Source organism: Cyprinodon tularosa, unplaced genomic scaffold (assembly GCF_016077235.1).
Source record: "Cyprinodon tularosa strain WSP-4 unplaced genomic scaffold, ASM1607723v1 ctg58, whole genome shotgun sequence".
Lineage (NCBI taxonomy): Eukaryota > Metazoa > Chordata > Actinopteri > Cyprinodontiformes > Cyprinodontidae > Cyprinodon > Cyprinodon tularosa.
The window spans coordinates 1484125-1511359 of record NW_024039318.1 but is presented as its reverse complement, the minus strand read 5'-3'; the positions used below and the strand labels follow the sequence as shown (position 1 = coordinate 1511359).

General features: G+C 38.8%; 2 protein-coding genes across 5 annotated transcripts in view; both read left to right on the top strand.

Annotated features, from left to right (window-relative positions):
- Positions 1-12504, top strand: part of ppp1r37 (protein phosphatase 1, regulatory subunit 37) — a 61217-nt gene extending 48713 nt beyond the window's left edge. The window contains exons 9-13 of one of the 2 annotated variants that reach the window (XM_038306384.1): positions 1762-1903; positions 1991-2157; positions 3128-4568; positions 4651-4731; positions 10838-12504. In XM_038306384.1, coding sequence (XP_038162312.1) covers positions 1762-1903; positions 1991-2157; positions 3128-4568; positions 4651-4727 — 1827 coding nt within the window. In that variant the 3' untranslated portion in view covers positions 4728-4731; positions 10838-12504. Of the gene's footprint in view, positions 1-1761; positions 1904-1990; positions 2158-3127; positions 4569-4650; positions 4732-10834 lie in introns of both variants that reach the window. The other variant, XM_038306383.1, reaches the window with a different exon arrangement.
- Positions 12505-19295: 6791 nt separating this feature from the next.
- On the top strand, positions 19296-26769 carry LOC119797300 (zinc/cadmium resistance protein). Of its 3 annotated transcripts, XM_038306324.1 has the most exons (7): positions 19323-19420; positions 21392-21475; positions 21623-22024; positions 23720-23947; positions 24038-24291; positions 24739-24926; positions 25485-26769. In XM_038306324.1, exons 3-7 carry the CDS (start codon positions 21703-21705, stop codon positions 25798-25800), a joined length of 1308 nt encoding a protein of 435 aa, XP_038162252.1. In that variant the 5' UTR covers positions 19323-19420; positions 21392-21475; positions 21623-21702; the 3' UTR covers positions 25801-26769. The 3 variants fall into 3 exon arrangements, with proteins under 3 accessions (XP_038162251.1, XP_038162253.1, XP_038162252.1); XM_038306323.1 differs by having other exon boundaries at positions 19296-19420; positions 21392-22024; XM_038306325.1 differs by having other exon boundaries at positions 19296-19420; positions 21392-22024; positions 25583-25746.
- Positions 26770-27235: the final 466 nt, after the last annotated feature.

Below are 27235 nucleotides of genomic sequence, written 5' to 3'. Positions count from 1 at the left end.
GACTCAGTATGAGCGGCCATCTGCCGAGACCGACTGGGGTTTAAGGAGACGGAAGCAGAGATGCAAAAGGCAACTGTAAAAGGAGGCCCCGTCCAGGAAACATACAGCCAGGCAGACGAGGTCCAAGCCAGCTCCCATGTCAGAGGATGAAAGAGCACATCCAGCCAGTCAGAGAATGAAGATCAATAAGATCAATCTTATTTATAAAGAATCCCATGAAATCATTATTTCTAAGAGCAGGTGGGATGATAGTTCAACAGAGCTATGGCTCTGGGTGAGTTTGGTGAGTGTATTAAAAAGATATCTAGGATTATTCCTATTCTCCTCTATTAAATAGGAGAAATATGCTGCTCTTGCTTTACAAAGGCTCATCATATACAGCAGTAAACAATTTTCCAGATTAGGTAAGAATCCAGACTTGAAAATTGTTATATAAGTTCCGGCCATTTAAAATGTGTTTGTTGGAAGCTGGGGAAAGGTCCTACAACCCGACAAGACCTTAAAGCTTCAGTTGAGACCTATATTATTAACTTATAACTTTACTTGATAATTAAGACTTGATCCCATCATCAGATAATTTGATTTAGAGTTCCTACTGAGGAAAATTGTAAATTATCTGGAATTGGCTTTTGTTGTCTTTTTAAAAGTGTTGAAATTACAAGTTTTGATACTTTCAATCAATTCTTTTAAAGAATAAATGTCTACATTTCAGAAAGTAATGTGTATAAGCATCTACATCTTAAAAATGACTTATTGACTGAATCTACAGATACATTTACACTCACAATTTAGCATTAATTTCAATATGTTTTTAACTCAAGTCATTAGGACCTTTAGTTATTTAACTTGAACTTAGTTGGGTGAAGGCAAACAAACCAGTTAAACTATTTTTACCTTTTAAAAATCCCCAAATGCTTTTAAGATATAAAACTGTTAATTAAGGAACCTGTATATTTTCTCCAAATAATAAGTGTAGAACTAGGGCAAATACCCTTTATTGCAAGTTTTAAAACCAAACACTGTGACAGCTTTGTTATGGTAGATGTTCTCTACTTAGAAATCATTACAAGAACAATTTCCAGAAAACAAATGTAAATATGTGTATGGAAAAGCAAAGGATTTTCAAATGATGCTCCCCGTTTCTGTTTTTTCTACCTTAATATCTGTATGTTGTTTTTAAATTAACCCAGTCTTGGTCTCCTTGGTCTCCGTGGTCTCTGCCTATCTGTGGGTCTACAGAATTGCCCCATAAGGAAAGTAATTAACAGCCTTGGTGATTGAATAAAACCCAAGAGTATTTATTCACAGTCAGTTTGGGGTTTAAAATAATCTCCCAGCATTAGCAAACAAATTTCTTTTGACTGGAAGCAATATTAACATCTTGAGTGACCCAGCCAGAGGCTAGACCTAGATCTAATAGATAATCTGTGGGGAAAGATAAAGATTAGGATGATTGCAAGAAGACCGTTTGAACTTAAAGATGTTGAGCTCATCCACTGAGATTAAATGTCAAATTACCAGTAGAAACATGGAAATGGCTGGTTAGCAACTATACAAGGGGGTTGATGGCAGAACTACCAATGAAGATATTTCTATTGATTATTTGTAGGATACTGTTTTTAATAGAAAATAAGTTAAAGTAGAGCTTTTGTAAATGAGCCACAGTTTACAAAATTCTTCTTATTCGTGTCTGTAATTATCTGGTTGATAATATTGTACGTTGCTTCATCTGGTTCAGAATGAATGTTTTCTGTGTCTCAGCCATGCACCCAGAGTCTGGAGACTCTGAACCTCGGCCACAATACGATTGGAAACGAAGGCGTCCACAAGCTGAAGGATGGACTAATCGCCAACCGCTCTGTGCTCCGGCTGGGACTAGCTTCCACCAAGCTGTCCTGTGAGGGTGAGAGTTGAAACTATATATCTGCTGCAGTGTTTGGGCTTCAAAGTGGCCATACTGACTATGCGGCTGCTTTAATTTGGAATGCAGGAGCCGTCGCTTTGGCTGAATTCATCGCAGAGAGCCCCAGACTGCTGCGTCTGGACCTTAGGGAGAATGAGATCAAAACCGGGGGCCTTATGGCTCTGTCGCTTGCACTGAAGGTCAACAACTCGCTGCTGCGACTCGACCTGGACCGGGAACCCAAGAAAGAAAGTGTAAGCATCAAGAAAATGTTAAAAAATAAAAAAAGTTTAAATTCCCTCAGTTTTTACCATAGGTAATGAGGAAAATGAAGGTAGATGCTCATCCAAAAGCAGAAAGTCACACACACTACCAAGTTTTTTTGGTCATGTTTGGTTAAAGAGCTTCCTCCTCAATGTGCTGGAGTCAGTGTTACAATTTAAGACAGAATGAAATTGGTGGGACAGGCATGTCTGTGCTGCATTGACATGGGAAAAAATTTGAGAATAAAACTAAGAGGCTTGTTATGGATCATTTTACCTGATTTATTTTGCTTAATAGTAGAACTGCATGATTTCAAAAGAGCAATATCCCATCACATTGGTGAAAGGTGTGAATGCTAAAAATACGCTTAAACCTCCATTGTTGATTTCTTTTTACTTTGAGTTTTACCATAAAGTCATCAGGTTAAAGAAATGTATTAAGAATCACCAGGAGCCACAACAAGTTCATAAGCTGGTAGATGCTGGAGCCCCAGAAACACTGTTTAATAGAGTGAGTTTAACATCACCATGGGCTTGGTGGGTCCCAAACATTAGAAGAATGTTCAGCTCTCATGCATGGTGGTTGTAGCACTGTACCATGCATCCCCAAAACAGACAGAAAAGTACAGAACTAGCTTTAAATCTTGTAGCCTTTCTTTAAAACCCAGAGCTGTAGACTGTAGAATCTGTAACTTTATCATTTTTTTGATAATTCCCAGGCCCATCGTAGGTCTTTGGACTCCTCACCACCACTGAGTACCAGATGCAGGGTAGATTGTAATAAGTGATTCATAAAACGTTATGTTGTAGAATACAACAGTGTTAAATGCAATCTTAATAGACCCTAACATCTGATCTCAGCTTTTTTTTAAAGGTTTGGAAAATAACAAAAACATCCTCTTACCAAAGAGGGAAACTGATTTACTGTGGATGATCGTGGTATCTCTGCTCCGTGTTTCAGGTGAAAAGCTTCATCGAGACGCAGCGCGCCCTGCTGACCGAGATTCAGAATGGCTGCAAGAGAAACTTCATCCTTGCAAAGGAAAAGGAGGAAACTGAGGAAAAGATGAGATTGTCAGCCTCCATGGCTGAAATAGCTACGGAGGACGGAGCGAGGGAGGTAGAGGAGGATGAACCAGCTTCAGCTGAGAGAAAGGAAGATGGGGAGGAGAAGGAAGCAACGGAAAACAAATCCCAAGCCAGTAGCCAGTCGAAAATGAGCCCAGAGATCAATGTTCCTCCTCAAAATCTGGATTCTGACTCTGACACAGAGGATGAGGATGTAGGAGAGGTAGTAACCAAGTCTTCTTCTGTTGTTTCAAATCAGACAGCACCTCCAACCCAAACAGGAGTTAGTCAGTCTCCCCTTAGTGCCTCACGTACACCCTCACCCCCCTCTGCATCACCTGTAAAAGGTTCAAGTGTTATTTCCGGAATAACTGTCACAGAAACAACAGTCCCTGCTCCTCCGGGAACTCCTCCCTCACCTGGCCGCTGTATCTCTGTATCGAGTCCCGGAAGGGGCCATAAGATTTTCATGGTAACAAGGGTAGAAAGTCCCCCTGAACAGCTGCAGAAAATTGCTCCTGCAGCTCCCTGCCAGCCTAAAGGCTTGACCGGACAGCAGACACAGCCCCCGCATGCATCCCAAACACAGCTGACCCCAGAGGGCATGAAGGAGAGCCCACCTGCTCCCTCAACAGACAGTAAAATGACAAAGGAGACTCCCAAAGACAGACTAGAGTCTGATGCAGCTCAGACGCACAAACCGGACCCACTGTCATCAGGTCAGTCCTCAGAGGAGGCAAAAGCCAGAACTTTAGATTCAGCCGCAGTGACAGATCCAAGTTTGCAAACACCAGCATTGCCTTCAAATTCCTCATCTGAGCAGGATGCGGCTTTGAAGCCAACAAACGACTCTGAAAACCCCCAACCCGAGTCACCCTCTGCAGAGGAGCGCTGCAGAGGAGAGGAACATGAGGGAAGTGAACATGAGGATAGGCATGAAACCTCCCCAAATGAACTGAATCAGTCTACACAGCAGCCGCCCCAAACATCTGCACAAGAGCACCTAAAGGATGAGCAGGCAGCAGAACCAGAGGGGACCTCCCCTCCAAACCAAACAGAAGATAAGCCAAAGCAAGAGGAGGCAACTCCAGATTTGGTTCCTTCAGTCCAGACTTACCAGCAAACTCAGCCTGAAGATGTTGGGGAAATTAATCCTTGCTCACAGGGGGAGGATCAAGAATCAACTGATGAGAGCTCTGCCGATGAGTTATTCGTTGAGGCTATGGATGGAGAAGTTGTCGGTTCATCTCTACCCAACGGTCTGAAACCAGAGTTCTCCATCCATCTACTGGACAGTGAATCTCCAAAGCCCAGCAGCTGCGTGATGGAGCATGGTGAGTCACTGCTCCCAGTTCGATTGATCACCTCCAAGTTGATTCACGTGGTCTAAACATCTGTTGTGTGTCGCCTGTGTAGTTAGTGCCAGTTGTGAACAGGGACTGGAGGAGCTGCTCCTAGAAGCCAGCCTGGAAAATGGGAGAGATGCACCATAAACTGGTAAATATCAGACTTTTATTTCAATCATATATGCAAATAATGGTAAATAATGGTAAAAAAAAACTAAATTTAAAACCATATAGATCAATGTTATCTCAAGGGAGAAACTGAAAGAAAAAGTAGCTTAGAGAGTAAAATATATAAGTTGAACCATTTATAAACAGTTCAGTTTTGAGAGTATATAGTATTTAAGGTTTTGTTAGATTATAAAAAGGCTTTAACCCTTTTAGGCCTGTCACTCAAAAGTCCGCCTGGCATTTTTTTTACTTGTTTAAAGTAAAAAGTAGGAAGAAAAAGTCCTGTGGCCAAGTGCTTCAGCACATTTTTCCAGAATCATTTAGAGCTTTCAATAAATGCATTATTTTACATTATTCTTGATACTAAACCACTATTAAAACTGTTTGATATCAAGAAAAAACAAAAATCGAAATTAGATTTTGGAGATTTTATGCAAATAAAACACTGCATTTGAACATGAAGTACAGATTTTGCATCACAAATTGACAATTTCAACACTATAGAACATATTTACAATATTTTTTTCATTCTCAATTATTTTTACAAATAAGAAACAGACTAACAATTAAAACTATTTACAGGCGATTTTCCCCTCTCTGCATTTCTCCTTATTTTCCTGGGCCTTGGTGGTATTCCCAGAAGCAATTTCTGTCCACCTGAAGGCACAAGCCCACATTACAGAGCTCACAACTCCAGGCTGTGCTTCTCTGACAAAGCTTGCAGCGCCGTCTCCCCATGCTTGCTCTCTCAGACTTTGCCTGCTTGTTGCTGCTGCATGGGACTGGTAGATGTTTTTTCCCAGCTTCTTTTTGTGGCTCGTCATAAAGAGGAACACCTAGGAGGTGTGCTGCCAGCTCCTCCTGGAAACTTTGTCGGGTCTTCTGCTTGCTTCTCATTGCACAACACTGATCCTTGTGAATAACAAAGGAGTTTGTCACAGCGATGTCGACCAAATGTTGGAACACAGTGGTGACCCACCTTTTTGTTTTGCGGTGGATAGAATGTGTCCCAATCATTTGGTCCGATGTGTCCACCCCTCCCATGTATTTATTGTATTCTGTCACAGCAGTGGGCCTGGGGACAGCGACCTGTACTTTCCCATCAGGTGACTTCTGCCAGCGCTGAACAGAGTCTCCAGTGTAAACAGGGTGGATGGTGGAGCACATCGAGACCTCCCTGGTGTCCATCCATTTCACAAAAAGAAGCTCCCCATCCCTGATCCACCGGATGCTGCCTCGTGGGGACTTTTTGGTGAGGGCATTTTCAGTGGTGGTGGGGACACCAACTCTTCCCTGCCTGTATGTCCCGCAAGCGCCAAATCCCTGCTGCCTCAGATGTTTGAACAGGACAGGACTGGTGTAAAAGTTGTCCGTGTAGACAATGTATCCAGAGCCCAGGTACTCTTTTTTCACTAAGGTGGTCACAACATCGAACGACAGCCCCTTTCCCGATGACACGTTAGATTTTCCAGTGTACAGCTGGAAATCCACCGTGTAGCCATTTTTATCAGCCAATACAAAAAATTTCAGGCCCCACTTTGTTGGCTTGGCTTTCATATACTGTTTGATGCTGAGCCTGGCTTTGGTCGAAACCATCCTCTCATCTACTGCAAGGTGCTGCCTTGGGTGGTATAAGGCACAGCACCTTGTCCCAATCATCTCCATCAGTGGCCTGACCCGGTGGAGAGGGTCATATGTTTCTGTGCCCTTTAGTTTATCATTTTGCTGATCCTCCTCTGGGTCACTCATTCTAACATTGGCCAAAATGGCCAAGAACCGGTCTCTGGACATGATGGTAGCTGGTGTTTGAAGACTGAAAATACTTCCAGTCCGCCAAAAATCTCTGATTTTTGGCAGGCGGCTGATTGACATGTAGAGCAGCATGCCAATAAATTTCTTCAGTTCCCCTGGACTTATTTCAGTCCAGGAGAACTTCCTCCCTTTCTCCAGGTTCCTGGCTGCCCCCTTGTTTGTAAAATCACAAACTAATGTGAGGACTTCATTGTCAAAAAAGTACTCAAAAATTTCACCTGGTTGTGGATTTCCTACATTTAGAGGGGGTTGAACACCAGGGATTCTTTTGGGGAAGAACCTTAGGGGTTGAAAGCCTTTCTCATCAGGCTCTTCATGGGTCTTCCACCTTGGATGATGTGGGGAACGGCTGCGGTGCCTCATACTCCCAGCATGGACCCCAGCAGACCCTCCAGAAGGACCTCCAGCAGACCCTCCAGAAGGAATTCTGTCTCTTCTACTTCGCCCCCTTGGAGCCAGCTGCTCTTCATCAGAAAATGTTCTAAAAACAGTAAATATACAAGTTTGTCACAGCAATGACAGCTTTTATTTATAGTAGTAAATAAATAAAGTTGGTCTCAAATCCACACTAAGCAATAAAAAAAGTCATAGTAAGCTACACATGAATACATGAAGAGTGTGGTGCTGTACTTAGGAGTGTCATATATAGTGAGCAAAAGTGCACTTTTACACAAAGTAAATATTGATGAATATTATAATAACTTATACTCTTTTTTTTATTTATTTATTTTTTTATACTCTCTAAACTATTCCAAAAACAAAATAAAATTGAAAATAAATCTATAAATACATCCAATTATGTGTACCAAGTAAAAGCTATTATCCATGAAGTAACAAGCCCAATTCATTCAGAAATAAAATTCAAAATGTTATTCAATGATCAAACATTACCTTTCTTCAGAAGAAAAAACTGGATCTCCTTTTTCAAACACAAAACCATCCAGGAACCTCCTCGGTTTCTTTTTATCTCTTGAAGGACGTTTGTTAGTCATATTATCATGCGCTTCACTCTGACTCTCCGCTCTGTCGCTCATCTTTTCCTCCTCACTCTGCACTCTTCGTCCGTGCAGCAGAGGGAGACACAGACTAGCATTCGCGGGCTTCCTGGAGCGGCGGGAAGTCAATTACCGTAATAACACTATGCATGTCTGAAAGTGCAATTTATTTTCTTTCAAAGACAGTTTGAATTTTTCTGATAGCGCAAAACGTCGCAGAGTTACGGTAAGTTGAAGTTGGCTTGTGAAATGTGTCGCGGGCGACACGTTCGGTTTCAAAGGGTTAAAGATATTTATGCTCAATGAATTCAACCATCATGTGAATCTGTATTTTTTCCCTTGATTGCAGCTTATGTCCTTTGGGGGTGTGCAACTAGCTGTTTTAGAAATCAGTTATAATCAACAAAATCCCCAAAAAATGCACTGCTCCAAATAAAATAAGGGAAAACGTAAACAACGCAGTATAACTTTTACAGGTGCTGGTCATAAAATTAGAATATCATGAAAAAGTAGATTGATTTCAGTAATTCCATTTAAAAAGTGAAACTTGTATATTATATTCATACATTACATACAAACTCATATATTTCAGATGTTTATTTTGTTTAATTTTGATGATTACAAATGACAACAAATGAAAATTTCAAATTCATCATATCAGAAAATTAGAATATTACTGAAGACCAATAAAAACAAAGGATTTATAGAAATGTTGGCCAACTGAAAAGTATGAACATGAAAAGTATGAGCATGTACAGCACTCAGTATTTAGTTGGGCCTCCTTTGGCCTGTATTACTGCAGCAATGCGGCGTGGCATGGAGTCGATCAGTCTGTGGCACTGCTCAGGTGTTATGATAGCCCAGGTTGCTCTAATAGTGGCTTTTAGCTCTTCTGAATTGTTGGGTCTGGTGTATTGCATCTTCTTCTTCACAATACCCCATAGATTTTCTATGGGGTTAAGGTCAGGAGAGTTTGCTGGCCAATTAAGAACAGGGATACCATGGTCCTTCAACCAGGTACTGGTAGCTTTGGCACTGTGTGCAGGTGCCAAGTCCTGTTGGAAAATGAAATCTGCATCTCCAAAAAGTTGGTCAGCTGCAGGAAGCATGAAGTGCTCTAAAACTTCCTGGTATGTGGCTGCGTTGACCCTGGACTTCAGAAAACACAATGGACCAACACCAGCAGATGACATGGCACCCCAAACCATCACTGACTGTGGAAACTTTACACTGGACTTCAAGCAACGTGGATGAAGTGCCTCTCTTCTTTTCCTCCAGACTCTGGGACCTTGATTTCCAAAGGAAATGCAAAATTTACTTTCATCAGAGAACATGACTTTGGACCACTCACCAGCAGTCCAGTCCTGTTTCTCTTTAGCCCAGGCAAGACGCTTCTGACGCTGTCTGTGGTTCAAGAGTGGCTTGACACAAGGAATGCGACAGCAGAAACCCATGTCTTTCATACGTCTGTGTGTGGTGGTTCTTGAAGCACTCACTCCAGCTGCAGTCCACTCTTTGTGAATCTCCCCCACATTTTTGAATGGGTTTTGTTTTACAATCCTCTCCAGGGTGCGGTTATCTCTCTTGCTTGTACACTTTTTTCGACCACATCTTTTCCTTCCCTTCGCCTCTCTATTAATGTGCTTGGACACTGAGCTCTGTGAACAGCCAGCCTCTTTAGCGATGACCTTTTGTGTCTTGCCCTCCTTGTGCAAGGTGTCGATGGTCGTCTTTTGGACAACTGTCAAGTCAGCAGTCTTCCCCATGATTGTGTAGCCTATAGAACTAGACTGAAAGACCATTTAAAGGCTTTTGCAGGTGGTTTGAGTTAATTAGCTGATTAGAGTGTGGCACCAGGGGCCATCAATTTTGAACCTTTTCACAATATTCTAATTTTCTGATATGATGAATTTGAGATTTTCATTTGTTGTCATTTGTAATCATCAAAATTAAACAAAATAAACATCTGAAATATATGAGTTTGTATGTAATGTATGAATATAATATACAAGTTTCACTTTTTAAATGGAATTACTGAAATCAATCTACTTTTTCATGATATTCTAATTTTATGACCAGCACCTGTATTTATTTTATTTATGATAACAATTTTATTTATAACAATTAAATCCAACTTCTGTGAAATCAAAGTGTCCACTAAAGAAGCAACGCTGATTGAAAACCAATTTCACATGCTGTTGTGCAAATAAAACAGACAACAGGTAGAAAATACTGACAATTAGCAAGATGCGTTCAATAAAGGAGTGGTTCTGCAGGTGGGAACCACAGACCACTTCTCAGTACTTATGCTCTCTGGCTGATATTTGGGTCACTTTTGAATATTGGTAGTGCTTTCACTCTGGTGGTAGCATTAGATGGACTCACAGAGCCACACTGGTGGCTCAGGTAGTGCAGCTCATCCAGGATAGTACATCAATACAAACTGCGGCAAGAAGGTTTGCTCTGTCTGTGAGCGTAGTGTCCAGAGGCTGGTGGCGCAGCCAGGAGACAGCCCGTACACCAGGAGACGTGGTGGAGACGGAAGGAGAGTAACAACCGAGCAGCAGGACTTCTACCTCTGCCTTTGTTTAAAGAGGAACAGGAGAAGCATTGCTAGTGCTTTGCAAAATGACCTCCAGCAGGCCACAAATGTGCGTATGTCTGTACAAACGGTTAGAAACCAACTCCATGAGGATGGTATGAGGGCCATACATCCACAGATGGAGGTTATGCTCACAGACCAACATATTGCAGGGCATTTAGCATTTGTCAGAGAACTACAGGATAGGCAAATTCGCCACTAGCACCCTGTGCTCTTCACTGATGTCAGCAGGTTTCCACCGAGCACATGTGACAGACATGACAGTCTGGAGACACCATGGAGAGTGATCTGCTGCCTGCAACATCGTCCGGTTTGTCAGTGGGTCAGTAAAGGTCTGGGGTGACATTTCTTTGGAGGGCTGCACTGCCCCAGACCTGAATCTGATTGAGCACATCTTGGACATCATGTTGCAATCCATCCACCAAGGTCATGTTGCTCCACAGACTGACCAGGAGTTGGTGGATGCTTTATGAGAATATTATATTCAGATCTAGAATATGATGTTTGAGTGGTCCTTTTTTTTCTTTGAGCAGTGTGCACTTAGATTTGTTGTTTTAAAGTAACTAACTTTAAAAGGGTCACAATGTAGGACTACATGCTGTGAGACGACATATTAGTTTAGTTTGAACATGCTCTGTTTCTTCCAAGACTGATTTGTCTCTGCTCTCGCTTTCCAGCAGCACTACAAGGACAGATGGATGCAACACTAAGATGAATCGTCAGGCTCTGCAAGAGGACTGGCTGCTCTACAATATATTTGTAATTTCTTCAACTTAATCAGCATTACAATGTTTCCATAAAGGACCGACGACACAGCATTACAGTTCAAGCTCCATACATGAAAATACAAAGACAGCATCATCTGGAGCTCTACTGTGATGAGTAGTCTTCTACATCTATACCTTCATCATCCACCTGAAAGGTCGGGCAGGTGTGAGGATCTCCCATCATCACTACATTTTCTCATGATGCGATATTTACACACCTCCATGAATCACAGACAGATCAGGGATGGAGGAGGGAGGGTAAAACACTAACCAAAGACCTTTCTGACAGCCCTTACTTGCTCTCTTTAGATTGTTGTTGGGCAAATTGATCACAGGCAGATTTTTATGACTCACAAAGACATGACGGTGGTGATGATAAACATGGTGGACCCCTGCTGAGTAGACCTGCTGGCTTTAAACTCTTGAGGCGGGAGTAAGTTGCTGTTGAAGGCTTTTCTAACCAAGAAAGCTGAGGATGTTTATCAATCTGTGTAAATGTAAACTTTGTGTGTCTCGTGCCTCCCCTCCTCCTCTCTCTCTCCCCCCCCACCAGAAACAGAACTCTAAGGGACCTCTGCCAAAGTGACTTTTTCCCCCCCTTTGTTTTCTGATCTTCTGCTGTCTGGCCCCTCAGGCATCTGCCAGCCCCACCTATTGTTCAAATCTGACACGGAGAACATTAAACAATACGTTTTGCATGATTGAAACTGCAGTTTTGCTTTTGAAATTGGAGGGAGAAAAATAAAAAAAAAACACAGAAATCATGTCTTGGACAAAAGTCAAATTACAGAAAAGTCTAAATAGATTAGTTTTAGTTGAATCTGAAGCTCCAAACTCCTCGCTGTGCGAACCTTATCTCAAAATTTCAACTTTTATTTGTATTGCCTGTAGTTTCTCCAGTGCATACTCCCCTCTTTTCAGCTGCTTTGAGAAATCTTTTTTTTTGTTTTGTTTCATAGGATCTTTTCAGGTTCAAAATGTTCATGTTTCCCTCTCTTCATGGGCTTTTTTTTCTGCCCTTTGTTGTATTTCATATACAAACTAGAGAAAATATTTAGATTACATTACATTTTTTTAATGGGATAAAATATATGAGGATTAAAAGGCGGATTTAATTAAATGGTTGACTACTGGGGTCCAGAAAGCTGTAAACACGCCACGGCCCCTGTTCTGCAGCATCTTTTGGGCACAAGGGGGTGTCAATGAGTGCTTTTTTTCCACCGAGGGAGAATTATGTCTAGCTGAATAAAAAAAATCACAGCATTAAATATATCTTTGTGTTTCCGTGAACAGATCTGGTTATTCCTGCCTTCATTTTTAGTTATTTGTTCTCATGAAGCGGAAAAAGGTAAGTTACTGATGGGTTTTTTTTTCTCCTCCACTGAGCAGTGTTCAGTCCTCCCGCTTCTCCACCCAAATGATAGCCCCCCACCTCCCCAACCCACACTGTTTGTAATGCTTAAATGTTTAGAAATTTTTAATAATTTGTTAACTTAATTGAAATGTGCTGGTAATCACAAAGATATGTATGGCAAAATTTGTTTCTCTCAAATAAATGCATGTAATGACTAATGAAACGACTCCTTGGTGAATGAAAATAGTTGTTTGGGATTTGTTTCAATGGGAAGGTTAAAAATATACACAGTTTTGATCATATAGTAATTTAAGTTGGTTTCATTTTTTTTTTTGGTTTGTATTAAATACAAAGTTAAAACCCAGTAATTACATTCATTGTACAGTATGATGAATAGATACTTGGCTGAGATTATTACAAAAGCGGAAAGATACAAGAGTAGGATTTTGTAGTTTTGTTTTTTATACACATTTCTATCAGTCCAGTGTATAAGATGCGTAAAATCAGAGCTTATTTTAGCTTAATAATCTAGAGGAAAAGCAATGGCATAGAGAGGGGATTGATGAGCCTGAATAGAGGTAAAGCTCAAGCTTAACTCTGCATTCTGAATATCTGGAAATACATGGCTAATTTCTGTTTAATCCTTTGATGCAATATATCTATATACCTAAATGGGTCATCTACTATTTCAAACATAATTTCTAAATAAAAGCTGTATGGTACTCTCTAACCATCATTATATTCAGGGACTGGAGGGATCCTCTGTCCAAGACATGAACCGGTTTATTTCAAACTGTTGCACAACCCAAGAACAAATACAAAAGGTCTTATTAATAAAGATGTTTGTTGAATTTTTGAAGTTTCATTATCTGTATTTACATGGGCTAAAATGATACTAGGAATGGAATAACCCATCATTTTAAAAAGCTGTTTGGAAATGCACTCGGGGACAAAGATATTAGAGACATATCCTTTGGTAAAATGAAAATGATTACTATTATGTGTGAAGGAAAAAGTGATGCTTAAAACCTTTAAAAGCAGCATGCCAAATGTTTATTATGTGGGGAAACTGCTCTGTTTTTTTTTCAGGAGGGACCTATGCCCTTAACAAAATAGCATCATCAGGAAGTTAAATGAAGCATCAAGGTCAGAATTGTCAAGAAGTTGAAGATTGCTCAAAAAGAGCTTCCAAATGGACAATGTCACTGTAAACTAACTGTGGGAATACAAAGTTCACATATTGTAAAGGAAATTCACCAAATAGAAAATTATTGAACTGGGTCTGACTTCTGCTTCGTACTTTGAGAAGACCATCTTAAATTCAATGTGAGGCCTGTATCTCACTCAGACAAATATAATTATATGTGATTATATTACAGTACTGCAGCTGTGTGTTTTCAGGCTTTTGCATAAGATAGGCATCAACAAACTATCCAAAACACAGCATCTTCACTTTTAATAAATAAATAAAAAACTTAATTGATATCCAGTTAATTTTAAAACTATTGCTTATTTGAGCATCTAAATGTTATGTTGCTTTTACATAGTGTGTATATATACTCAGAGTGGGGCTCTGAGAATCCAAACTCACAGCTACTTGGTTACTTTTCACTCTACCAAGTTGTGGTTAGCTTTGCCAGAAAGAGCTGCTCAGAATATCATTCTGATTTTAACCACTTCATGCAGCCATCTTGATTTTTATTACTGAGGTTTTTTTAGTACCTGAAGTGAAACTTAAATTAACTGCCATTTTGATGTATCTGATTGTATCTTGAACAGATTTTTGCACTAAATGCACTAATTTGTTTCTATAACTTACCCCCTAAACATTCCGATGGTTGTTTCCCAGATTATACAGGTATCTGGAAATTGCCCTTAAGAATTAACCAGCTGTGGAGTTCCCCATTTCTCTTTAGGCTGTCAGATTTATTTTAGATTTTTCCATGACTTAAAAGATTAAGCATTCCTCTGAGATATTCGCTAATATTTTATTATATTAGGTCACACAGCTACTATTATGTCAGCTGCTCATCCATCTCATCTCAAAGTTCTCTGTTTGGATTTAGTGCTGATAAAATTGAAGAACTTCAGGAACTCATTTCCATGTTGAATAACCTAGCTGGATATCATTGTTCTGGTGCATTATCTTATTGGGAGTAACCATTGTAGGTTGGGAGACCTTGATGTTTAAGCAATACTCAAGTTTCAAGATTCCCATCGTGATCTGGGGTCATTCTCGTGAGGGAAGCGCAATGAGAAAAAATGCATCTGACTGAACACCACATGGATGTGCCTCCTGGACCAGATTCACAGAGGCTGACTCTTGCAGAAGATGCATCTTTCCCCTCAAGAACCCCCCACCACCACCACCTAATCACGAGGAGGTACTACAAGGGTTAGGGTGTGGAGTACATGGTGGGAACATGGCTGAGTGTTCCTCTGGGAATGCCAAAGTGCATTAATCCATAGAATCCAGCACTGATCCAGCAGAGAGAGGGCTGTGAGAAAATCAGAAGATTTACAATATGAGTAGAGAAAGCTTACAATACTAGTGAAGTATTACCTGGAAGCTGAATTCAGGTTTTTAAAGGCAACCAGAACTTTAGAATCACTTCATTCAATTAATACATTTCTTAAGCAACTTGAAATGAATATTAAATTACACATTTTCTGAATAAATTTGGTATTTAGATGTTTTTTATCACTATTTCAGGTAATTTCTTAAATGCTTGGGTCTAAATATGGTCAGATTGTTACAACTAAACCTCTACCTGATATTTTCAAACCTGGAACCCCTGAGTTTATTATTTTTTACTTCAAGATCAATAAATATACAGTATACAGATTATGTTGCTTTAGTGCTTTAGATTTGTTGTCCTTTTAAAGCGTACTAATATTTAAATACACCACTAATGCAAAGGTATAATTTTCAAACTAAATACAATTTGTATTCCTTGTATTGATTATGGTTAGATTATAAAATATGGTTTGAAGTTTAAAATCAAAGCTTAATTGTCTTTTTTTTTATATAATTTTTCCATTACTTCTTATGTTGTGTTCTTAGTTGTGTTTTCTTGTTTTTAGAGGTTCTTTACAGTTTGGTTTTAAAACTACGCTTGAGGTGAAATATGTCCTCATGTTCAGTTTCTCTGCTATTTGCAGTGTCATAAGACCAGAGAAATTACTGAGGCTTCTTCTCTGTCTACAATAGATGCAGAATTGTGCAATAAAGAACAGCTAACAGAAAAGTTCAAAAGTTTAATGTTAATTTTGTCTTTATAAAGTGATGAGAAACACTGCTGCATTCGCAAATTATTTTTGATTGGAGGAGGTTTAATTTTTTTTAAGATTAAGATTGAATTTAAGTGTCATTAGACTGTCACAAGTAAAGAGCAATGAAATGAACTGTCTACATTTAACCCATCCCCTTGGGGAGCAGTGGGCTGCCACAGTGCGGTGCCCGGGGAGCAGTGTGGGGTTAAGAGTCTTGCTCAGGGACTGGAACCTCACGACTGCAAGCGCAATGCCCTAGCCACAAACTTTGCTTTACAGTAAAAACAATACTTTATGACCAAGTCCAGGTTTCCTACAGTCTATATTTTACATTTTTCTAAGATGGTCCTACTAACAGGAGACCCTTCAGAAGCCTCTTTGTTTTTTTTTAAACAAATAAGAGAATATAATTGTATTCATTTGCTCTTTTCAACAGTCTCTTGCCAGTGTTCAATAACAAGTTAAGGTCTTAAGTTTTTGAGCGGGATATTAAATTATGTTTTTTGAATCAGATACAAATTTTAATGTTTTAATTTTGTTGATGTGCCTGTACAAATTCTAAGTCATCCGGGTCGGGCCAATCGGTCTTTTGCCAAGTTTTTCTGAAGACGTTTAGACACCTTTCCAGGAGTCTTTTTTTTTATAGTTGGAGCTCTAATGTTTTTAAGCAACATGAAGGCCCATCCTCCTATGCAAGTCAGATGCAAATAAAAAATAATTGTTGGTTAAAGTATTGTAACTAAAAGCTATAGCAAACTAACAATTGGTGCTAGGTTAATAAAATAAAAAGAAGGGCTTTGATGTGTTTTGTTTTACTAAAGATGAGGACCCAAAATGTGACATAAATCAACCAAGTTAATCAACAAAACTATGGGAGACCATTGGCTGCAGCTGGCATGAGTTAATAGACTCAGATCAAATTAAACGGAATGATTGAAAACTCCTTGTAGGGCGATAATTTGTTAAGGTGGTTCTCCAGGGATCAACAAGGGTTCCCCTAAAGATTTAGTTTGTTTTAAGAACTGATTCGGGACCTTGAGTTTATCTTCGAATTAGAATAGAAGAAATTACAATTCAACTTTATTGTCATTACATTGTCATAAGTACAGAGCAACAAAATGAACACTCTGGTTTTAACCCATCCCTTTGGAGAGCAGTGTGGGGTTAAGGGTCTTTGCTCAGGTACCCAGGGTGGCAGTCTGTGGGAGTGCTGCTTCAAATCAGAACCTCTGGGGTCCAAGCACAGTGTCCTAAACACAAGATCACCACTCCCCACCACTCCTCAACTTCAGATAGTTAGTTATTATAAGTAGAGTAATAAGTTGTTTTCTTGTTGTTTTATGGTTCTGATGAGCACAGACTTTCAGGCCTAGTTCTACTTTTCCACCACTCAGTTTGGATATATGAACGTTCCTCATAAAAAGTAAGAGGCAGTAAAATGAAAACCGAATGAGACAAGATCTGCATGATCTGAGAATAATGGAGGAATAGAGATAACCTCTAATTTAATATTCATTTATAATGTTTTTACCTGTAGCTTCAAATATTGTGGTGATTAGCCTTTTTAGTATTTAATGAGGTGAAATTACATCAACAGCAATAATAATAAAAATAATCATAATGTGTATGAGGAGATTATACGTGTTTGGAAGGGATTTTGATTGTATTATGTCCCTGTTTTAGATTAGTGTAAGATGATAGAAGAGGAGAGGAAGAAGATTGAATGAGAGTGGAGGAAAATAGGAACACTGATGGAAAGATCAGTTGAAGAAAATGAAAAGTCTGCTTAAAAGCGTTAAACAGAGAGCAGGCAGAAGTCAGCTAGAAAGAGAAGATTGAATGACCAGATGGCAATAATAAACACTATTGATTGATCAATTTTATTAATCTTAGGAAATAGGAGAGGCATATTCCTGGATTTGTAAATGTAAATATTTAAAAATGGATGAAAGCATTTTGTACCCCTTTCCTATTTTAATTTTCATGAAATTAATTTATTTTTATCTACGAGCTGGAAATGTCCCCAGAATGGATTTCATCTGTTCACATTAGGTTGGAAGTTTCCTCATTTAACCAGAAAATCATTTGCTTTTGCTTCAAAATAAAGTATGGATCAAATGAATTAGGATCAGATGAAGTTAATAGTCAAAATAATATGAATTTATATTCAACTATGACAAATGTAAGCACTAAGAATGCCAGTATATAAGAAAATATTTCAACAAAAACATTCTTTCCTTTAGCTAGAGGTTTAACAATAAATGTGTTTACTATTAAAAACATTTAGCCAAGCTGTTATCAGTGATAGGGACAGTGATGATCAAATACTTTCTTGTCTGGCCTTTCTTTAGGCTTGGCCATGCCTCAGGAATGTGCTGGCATGCTGGTGAAATATAGTAGGGATTTATCAGTACTGTCAGCCCGTATCTGGCCTGATCCACAACCCAGTGGACTGAAACAAACACAGGACCCAGGAATGATCAAAGAACAAACGGGTTTGTGGTTTTCACTACATCTCAAAGAGCTGGTGGTCAACTGTACTTCCAGATAAAGATGAACCTTCTATACCTAACCAGAGTTCATTTATCAAAATCCTGTTTTGATTGTAAAAGTATTTATCTAAAGATTTCTCCTGTTCTTTGCCTTATTCATCATTTTTGTACATTAAATATCAGCAAACTAATCTGAATATCATACAAGGATAACCCAAATAAAGAGAAAATTATGTCTTCAAATCATGATTAAATATCAATATTTCCATATTGTTGGACTATCTGGGATAACGAGGAAGGAGAGTAACCCTTCAAAGATATCAATAAGGTTGTTATCATGCTAATTTCACAATTATGCCAAGATGATGTTTAAGAACCTGAATGTGGAAAATGCACAAAAATAATTGAACTTTATTGATCTCACATTGGAGAGATTTACCCCTGCTCCCTTGGGGAGCAGTGGGCTGCCATTGTGGGGTTCAGGGTCTTGCTCAGAGACCCAGTCTGTGGTCTATGCCCAAACCACTATTCTGCCACTCCCCACAATAAATAGAGATTCATTTATGTCTATTATCAGTTTATCTGGTTCGACTGCCAGCTGTTGTAACCTGTACATGCTGTACTTTATTGAACTTCTTGCTGCGAGTAATTGACCTTTGATCTCAAGGCACTTGTCTGACTTTTCTCTTTGTATTTAGGTGAAATGAGAGTTTTACCGAAATCTTCAAAACCTAAAACAGGTAAAATAGTTTTTGATCTTTGCAATAAATAAAAATTGTTTTCCATTTATGTGACAGACTTTGGGCTAATCTTCTCTCATAGGTTCTAATTAAGCCTTTCAGTCAGATGTAAGTCTATACTTTGTCTATGGTGCTCCAAAAGCTTTATTTATCTATTTTTCTATGAAACCTTTATTGTGGATATATATCGTTTGAGCCACTTAGCCATTTAGTTTCCCAGTTTGTGATTGTTTGCAGACTGTAGGTCTTTCTCCAATGCCTCTAAAATGCATCTTTGGATGCTTCCTAAAGATTATCATCACCTGATGTAATCTGGTAACAGTATTTAATCCTCACAGCTAAATGGAGATTAAATGAAAGCAAACAGGTTTGTTTGAAGTGTGAGTCTGGCTCTTTGTGCGCTGAATTATGCCGTACTGTACCAAAACGCTGAGGAAGGGAATGCAAACAAAGTCTACAGAGGAGCTGAAGGAAAAGCCCACCCTCCTCTCTTGCTCACATGACTGTGATTAGAAGCAAGAAGGTGGAGAAAGAGGACGACGGTGAAACTGAGAGGGAGCATTTGGGAGGAAGATCCATGAATTACTCAAAAGCGCTTGTGGAGTCAGGCTTGCCTTGCCTCTTCTGCTTCTTTGGGGTAACTAAGCTTTACTTTTGGTATTATGACTACCTTTTACAAAAGGTTTTGCATCAAGAGCTTTTTAGCTTACGGCCTGAATATAGAAGGAGGGTTTTTTATTTACTTTCCAGTATTATAAGAATTTTTTTTTTTTTTTTTTTGATATTTGAAAGCTAATAGCCCCTGATGGCTTTTAATATTAAAATGTCCTGATCAGATTAGTATTTTATCCATAAATACGTCGTCCTCCAGGATGCTCATCTCAATAGTCCTGAGGAACGATATGCATTTAACTTGTATGATTGAAGCAAAAAATCTAGTGCCTTTTCTCCCTGTATATTTCAGAATATGTAATTTAAATAAGATATCATCAATAAAATAATCTCTATATAATTTATACTGCCAGGGCAGGAAATATGGCAGGCATCTCTTGATAAAACAACTTAAAAGACGTGTAAATTTGGGGGGGGGGGAAAGGTTTTGAAATTTTGTTTTTTTTAAATGACATGGTGAAAGCTATATTCTTTATAATCAGTAATCAACAATGCTTCAATGTCATTATAGAGATCCAATTTTTTAAATAGTTGCTGACAAGGTTTTTGCATTTTTCCAGTCATTTGACAATTTCCCCTGGCCAAAGAGCTCCAAGCTGGGGCGGATTTCTTGTCATCACCCTAATCTTTAGCTCCTTCTAAAGATTCCCCATCGATTCCAGCCAGGACTCTGCCTGATGCCACTCCTCTTACATGACTTCATTATTAATACTCTGGGTTAAAGGATACATCAGCCAGGGGTATGAATAATTTCATGTTTTATTTTATAAACTTTATTGACATCCCAGTCTTAATCCAGATGTTTTAAAAGTAAATGAGAATTTATGTATTTATTTATTTTTAGAAGTACATCTCAGAGGTCAGACACTGATGCTGGATAGAAAGGCCTGTTTCCTCAGTCTCCACTCTAAGAAATGTCTGTAGGGTTGAATCCAGAATATTGTGCATCCCGTTGTTCTTTCGCTCCAACTTGACCTTTGGACTGCTTTGTGGACAGTCATGTTGGAACAAGCAGGTGTAAGCTCCAAGCCTTTCCCACAGGTCAGGAGTTAGAAATAGTTTGAAGTGCCTGTATGATGAAACTTTATAAGTGGATCTAAGCCTGCTTCTGAAATACAAACCTGCCTTTTGCATTTTAATTTGCATCATTGCAGTCCGCCACATGCTGAACCTCTGCAAAACTCAGATTCCTCTTGTAGTTTCTCTGACATACTGGTGTGATTCTTTACCCCAGGGAACACATCTCCATTCTCCAGCATCCAGTAGTGGCTTCATTAACATTAATGGTTCTGAAGCTTTGCATTGCACTTGGAGATAAAAGGCTTGCACATAGAAACCCATCACCTGAACCTTAGAACAGTGTTTAAATTGGGACTTTTATCCATTTTTCCCTGATTCTACAGTCTTTTGAGCTAAAATAAAAATCCTTCTTTTGTAGAACCATCTCCCGGTAGTTATGGTCTTCAAAGACATCTCTCTACCATGTATTTTCTGACGTATTTTCTCTAGAAAATACGTCAGAAAATACATCTAACTAAGTCTGACTGGAAGGTGAATATTAATGAGTGTAACTTTTGCCCCAATTTCTCTTTAGATTTAGGTCTGGGTCAAATGCTTTGATCAAAATCATTCCAATTAAGCTCTGAATGTTACTTTAAGCATTCATTCCTCCTAAAAGGCAGACAGTCAAATTTAATCTTAATCTGTAATCTTTGTGTAACCCCTAATAGGTTTTCTTCCTGTATTTACCTCATCCATCCAAACATCAACTTCATATGCATAATGCTTCCACAATCACGGTCACTGCTGTCTCTTCCTCCTTCATATTCTAAAAAAATTGGTGGTTGTGATGTGACAAAATAAGAATATTTTTGTATAAAGTGGAATTATATAGATGTGAATTTACATCACATTTTGTCTTCATTTTTCCTTCCAGTATCAGGTATGAGGCTGCGGCACTGGTGCATGCTGGGGGTGACTGCCCTGCTGCTTCTGTGTGAGATAGCGGCCAGTCAGCTGTGTAAGTCTCTGATCACCATGGTGGATGGCTTCCATACACTTTTCATCCTCATGCAAATGGCGCTCCTTCAAACTAAAGGCATCATAAAACCTCACATCCACTCCTTCGATGCTTCTCCATCTTCCCCGCATGACTCCTTCACTTTAGAGGCATTTCCTCACCCATCTGCTGAACTTCCACCTGGAGCTCTATCTGACGTCGAGCAGCCCAAGCAGGACCCTCCATCAATGGTTAATCCACACAAATGTTTCACCCCAGGAGCTCCAAACTGCAGTCTGTCCTTCCCCAACAGCAGGATCCAGGTTGTCTGTGTTTTCATTTCCTCCCTTGTCTTGGTTTCTCTCTGTGTCTCCTACTGCTTGGAAATTATCAGTTTTATTGTGAAGCCCCACCCGGTTCAGCACCCACTAATACCAGTGGTGGTTGGAGCTGGGAGTCTGCTTTATAAGTTGCTCCTGATTATTTTGGACTGTGATGAGCTGCAGGATAAAAAGGCAGAGATCTGCAGCCGCATCAGGACCGAACCTCACCTTCATATAAATCACAAAGGTAATACCAGCTCAAATATAAAACGAAATCGAAATTAAGGCTTTCATTTCACAGAGAATAAAGTAACCATCCCAATCATTCTAACCATATCTTTAAACTGATTCTTTTTTTTTTTACATCATTGAAATACACCAACTTGCACATATTTTTGTACCCAATGACCTCTTCCATATTTTGCACATTTGCTTCGTCATTGACTCTAAGCAGTCAGCTGGTTTCCCTGGGATAAAAAAGAAACTTTTAACAAATCTATCTTCACAATCTGATTGAATTGTCTCTGTAAAGTGCAGTAAGTTCACAGACGTTGTGAATTTGCAATATACAAATAAACTGAATTGAATCGACATTAGAGCCCTAAAATGTAAAGTGATACATGCTTTTCATATTGTTTCATAGATAAAAAAAAATCTGAAAAATATTCTGCAAAGACAATACTTTTCAAAACTACTATTTGCTGCTTTGATAGATAGAGGCATTTTGGAAGTTAGTTTCTACCAGTTTTGCCAATCAACACATTGAAATCTTCTCCAATTCCTCTTTGCAGAGTAGCTCCGCCTCAGTTTTACTCGATGAAGATTATCAGTTTTCACATTTTTCTACAGATTCTCTCTTGGATCTAAGTATGGAATTAGACTGGGCCGTGCTAAGATGTCTAAAGTGTTTATTTGTAGCTCTGACTGCGTGTTCATGTTTAGGGTTGTTGAAGAAAGGTAAACCGCAGCACAGGTCTCTAATGTTATCATTCAGGATCATGTGTGGTCATGACTTCCTGCCACATTATTTAATTGATTCTCTCCTCTCGCCTGTCAGTTTAGGTGGATGCTCTAGTCTTGATAGGTTTTTTTGTTGCACCATAATCTGTTTTTTAGATGTTTGATCGAACAGAACCCTGTATAATCCTGAAAGCTTCAGATATTGTATTATTTTATCCCCTGCTTTTAACTTCTGACAGAGATGTGGACTGAATTTACTAGTTAGGGGATTTCTGTAGGTTTTTTCAAACAGGTAGAATATATGGTTAGTAACTTTTTTATTATTGTAATTTTTTTAGCAATGGAATAATAATTGTCTTTACAATGAACAATAATGCTGTAGTTTGTTTTGGTTTATTTCATAATATGCCATCCTTTTATCTTATACCGCATGTGGGACAGGGACATGTCGGGCTGAGGCTTATCTCCAGCAGTCAATGGGCAAAAGGCAGGTTGCACTCTGAGCAGGCTGCAAGCCTATTGCAGAGTGACAAAAAGACATGGAACAAGGCACATATACACACCTATGTGAAATTTCAGAGTCACCAATTAACCTTGTAGTCATGTTTCAGACTGTGGGAGGAAGCCAGAGAGAATCAAGCCCTAAGATCTTCCTGCAGGGCATCAGTGCTACAAACTGTGCCAGCCATTAAAAATCCCAATTAACCTAATTTTATGCTGTAGTTGTAACGTGGTAAAGTGCAAAAAATACATGAGATATAAATATTGTTTCTAGACTCTATGATTAAACTCCAAAAGATTATACAATTGTGAAGCAAAAAAAATAACAGTATAAATAGTTTAAGATGTTTGCCAAAAGAACACTGAGAGTTAACCAACCAGATGTGACACTATTCTGTGTATATTCAGCTGTAAGACAGATAACACATGGCTGAAGCTTGTTTTTCATTCCTCTGCTCCACTCCCACGGTCTGTGCTGCAGAGGAGTCCCGAGGCCTGGAGGAAGAGGAGCTTTCTGGCACATCCAAAGTTCAAGTTGCAACACACAACTGTTTCCACAGTGAGGCACTTGTCCTCTGCAACCCAGGAACTCTCAATCTGCCTGACCATGGCTGCAAAACTGGCCTGCTGGAAATTGGTGAAGGAGAGAGCAGTGCTGCACATTCTGAGAGCGAGGGTCCAAAGCACCAACCTTGCATGGGACATTCTGGTAACAGAATATAACATTTTAAAGTGTTCCTCCAAAATGCTCATGGCCATTTTTATTTAACTCGACCCTCTCTGTTTGTTGCTATCACAGACTATGAAAATATACCTGAAGCCTCCTTGGTGTGCCAGTCATCCTCTGGATGGAGCTGCCTCTGCCTCCTGTCCTTCATCTTTGTCTTTCAGGGACTCTTCACATCCCTCCTGGCTCTAATCAACAGCATAGTCACGGTGTTGATTGGCCCACAGCTCCTGCACTGCTCTGGAGCCTGCAGCATCCTCATCTATCTAGATCCCTGCCTCTCCCTGCTAGCTGGCATTACGCTGATCGTGACATCCCTACCACAGGTCACTCTATGAAGTTTTATTTTCTCCCTATCAAAAGGGCCAATAAAAGTTAAAAGTATATGTATATCTCCTTTATACATTTCTGTATCCTCACTAATTAATTCTAAAGCTTTTTATCTATATTCCATCATTTTCCTCTCTAATATAAATGTTTTTAGTATTTCTAATTGTTTGGTACCTCTGGTCATGTTAAGAAACGCAGATTAAAAAGGATAGTCATCATTATACCAGTGGCTTTAGTTCAAAGCTGTTATTTAATAGTTTGAGATTTTTTTAGAATCTAAGATTATACTCATACAACAAACAAACCACTTAATTCTACCTTCTTTATCTTTACCAGGAAAGACAAATTCCTATTACTTGTTTTAGTTATTTTTTCTTTTTTTTTCATCTAATTGCACCTTCTGCACTAACTGATGTTGGGCTTTCTGTGATTTATTCCTGCAGGTTCACAGATACGGCATGCTGCTTCTTCAGGCCTCACCTCCACGCATAGGTGTTTCTAATGTAGGGCGGAGGATTGCCAGTGTTCCTGGGGTGCAGGCTATACATGAACTTCACATCTGGCAGTTAACTGAATCACTCACTGTGGCCTCTGTCCATGTGCACTGCAACGCTGGTTTTCCTCCAAACAGGTGAAAATCTTTACAGCAGACTGCGCTTGTTGTGGTTCTGCCATCAGGATGTCTGCAAACAATAGCTGCACCTGTGTGACCGATATAATAGAGTATGTCATTGATTTTTATTCAGTTAAGAATGTTCTTCTATTAGAACTGAACCTTAGGTCAAACAGGAAATTATAAAAAAAAGTGTTTGTTTTTTTTACTTTTAATTGAAAAGATAACATAGATAACAATCTTATCCACCTAAATGCTTAAAACATTTCTTTTAAAAAACCTTGATTTTAGAAGTTATTTATAACTATTACCTGCTTTATGTCCCCTAACCCTATGCCATTGATTTAGAATAAATGCCAAAAGTTTTGGAAGTGATTTAAGATAACTTAATGTGAGCTAATGAGATAAAACAGTAAGTTTTTTTAATCCATTACCCTATTACATCTAATAGGGTAAACCCAATCAATTAAAACAATCCAAAGCAAAGCAGCAGTAAGGGATATAAATGAATCAAAGAGAAGAGGAAGAGAAAAATAATGAATGTTATGAGGATCTAATATATGGTTATATGTCCAGGTGTGCTGATCTGATGTCAGGTGTCACTAAAGTGTTGCAGAGTGTGGGTGTGAGCTGCTGCACTGTTCAGCCAGAGTTTACATCTCCATCTTCCCCAGTCAGAGGAGATGAAGCCTCTACCTTCATCCACGGAAAGGAGCCCTACTCTCCTCCTCTCCCACCGTGCAGCCTGGCCTGTGGGAAGGCCTGCGCCTCCAGTATGTGCTGTTCCCTCCAAGAGGAGAAGGAGGAGGAGTCCAGGAGTGCCCAGAGACAACCCGCAGGAGGAACAAATGAGGAACCTCAGACTATGATCATTGAGAACACAGTCCTCTAACTCAGAGATCTGGAACCTTTAAAATCCAAAGAGCCATTTAAGTCTGACTGATTAAAAGTTGTTTAAAGCTGCAGTTATTGAGGCTTTGCTGATTGATGATGGCCATTTGATAAATAACAACTTGATATTATTTTGCATTATGATGCATAGATTTTCTTCTATAGAATATTATTTTATGTTAAACAAAAAACAAAACAATAACACATAATTGCCAAGCTAACGACAAGAAACAATATTTTTTTGTTATTTTAATGTTATTCTGTTGTGAAAATTTAATAAAATATTATCTTTTAAACCCAGTAATGCCTCTAAGATTGGCATATATTATTCTACTACATTAGTTGTGTCTTTTTAGGCCACTATTAGGAGTCATTGTAGAGTTTCCAAAAAGGAACTTGTGGCTCCAGACCCCTGCAGAACCCTGTTCTGTTTAAGACTGATGTAAAGGTGGAGACAAAAAAAAAACAGTGTTAAAAGAGTATTAGTTTTATGATGAATATGAAATATTCCAAAGATTTTTTTTTTTTTTTTTTTTTTTTGCTTTGTATGCTGCTAGAAGTTTCATTCTTTTAAATGCCTCTACTGAAGTTGGATTTAGTGCAGAATTTAGCAATTATGTTAATTTGTTTTTTCTTACGTTTTTGATGAACAGAAATGTGTTTGAATAAAATTAACCTTTCATGTTTTATTTTGTAAAAAAAAATGCAAACATTATGGTCAAATTCCAAATATAGTCATTGTAAACTTTTGTCTGCAGTAAATATTACTACATGTCTACAAACAACCGTTTTCACTTGAAAATAGTTCACAATTATTTGGTGCAGGCCCTCCACTACTGTTGTTGTTTTTTGTTTGTTTTTTACACAGAATAATATGAAAAAAGTTTAAAAAATACAAATACTGTACAGTAATAGCAAAAAGAAGTTTTGGATTTAAACACTGTGCAATCACTAAAACATAATAAATAACCAAAATATACAGCTGTGGACATTTTTACACTAAGTGAACATAATAAATAGCAGCAACAGCAGAGATGTGCAAAAATAACAGCAGCATAATATCTATAGTCACTAAAAAATTTATTGTGCAAAAATTAGCATGAGTAGAAACACTAAGCTTACTTTACATACTTCTTTGTACACATTTTTTACCAAACACTGACAATATTTTTCAATATTTTACTATTGATTATTAGCTATTAAAAAAACAGACTTTCAGTCTACGGTCCCTGCAGCAGGTGGAGCTGTTGCTGTGTTCCTGGATATGAATGAGTCTTTCTGAAAGAGTAACATCCCCTTAAAGAATATATTTTAAAAACTAGCAGCTTGAGAGCAAGATCTATATCATTTTTGGCTGTGTTTCCAATCAAATCCCTTTGATCCCTTTTAGTTGTACTTGAGCTGATAATCATGTGAATAAGTGTGGTGGCCTCAGA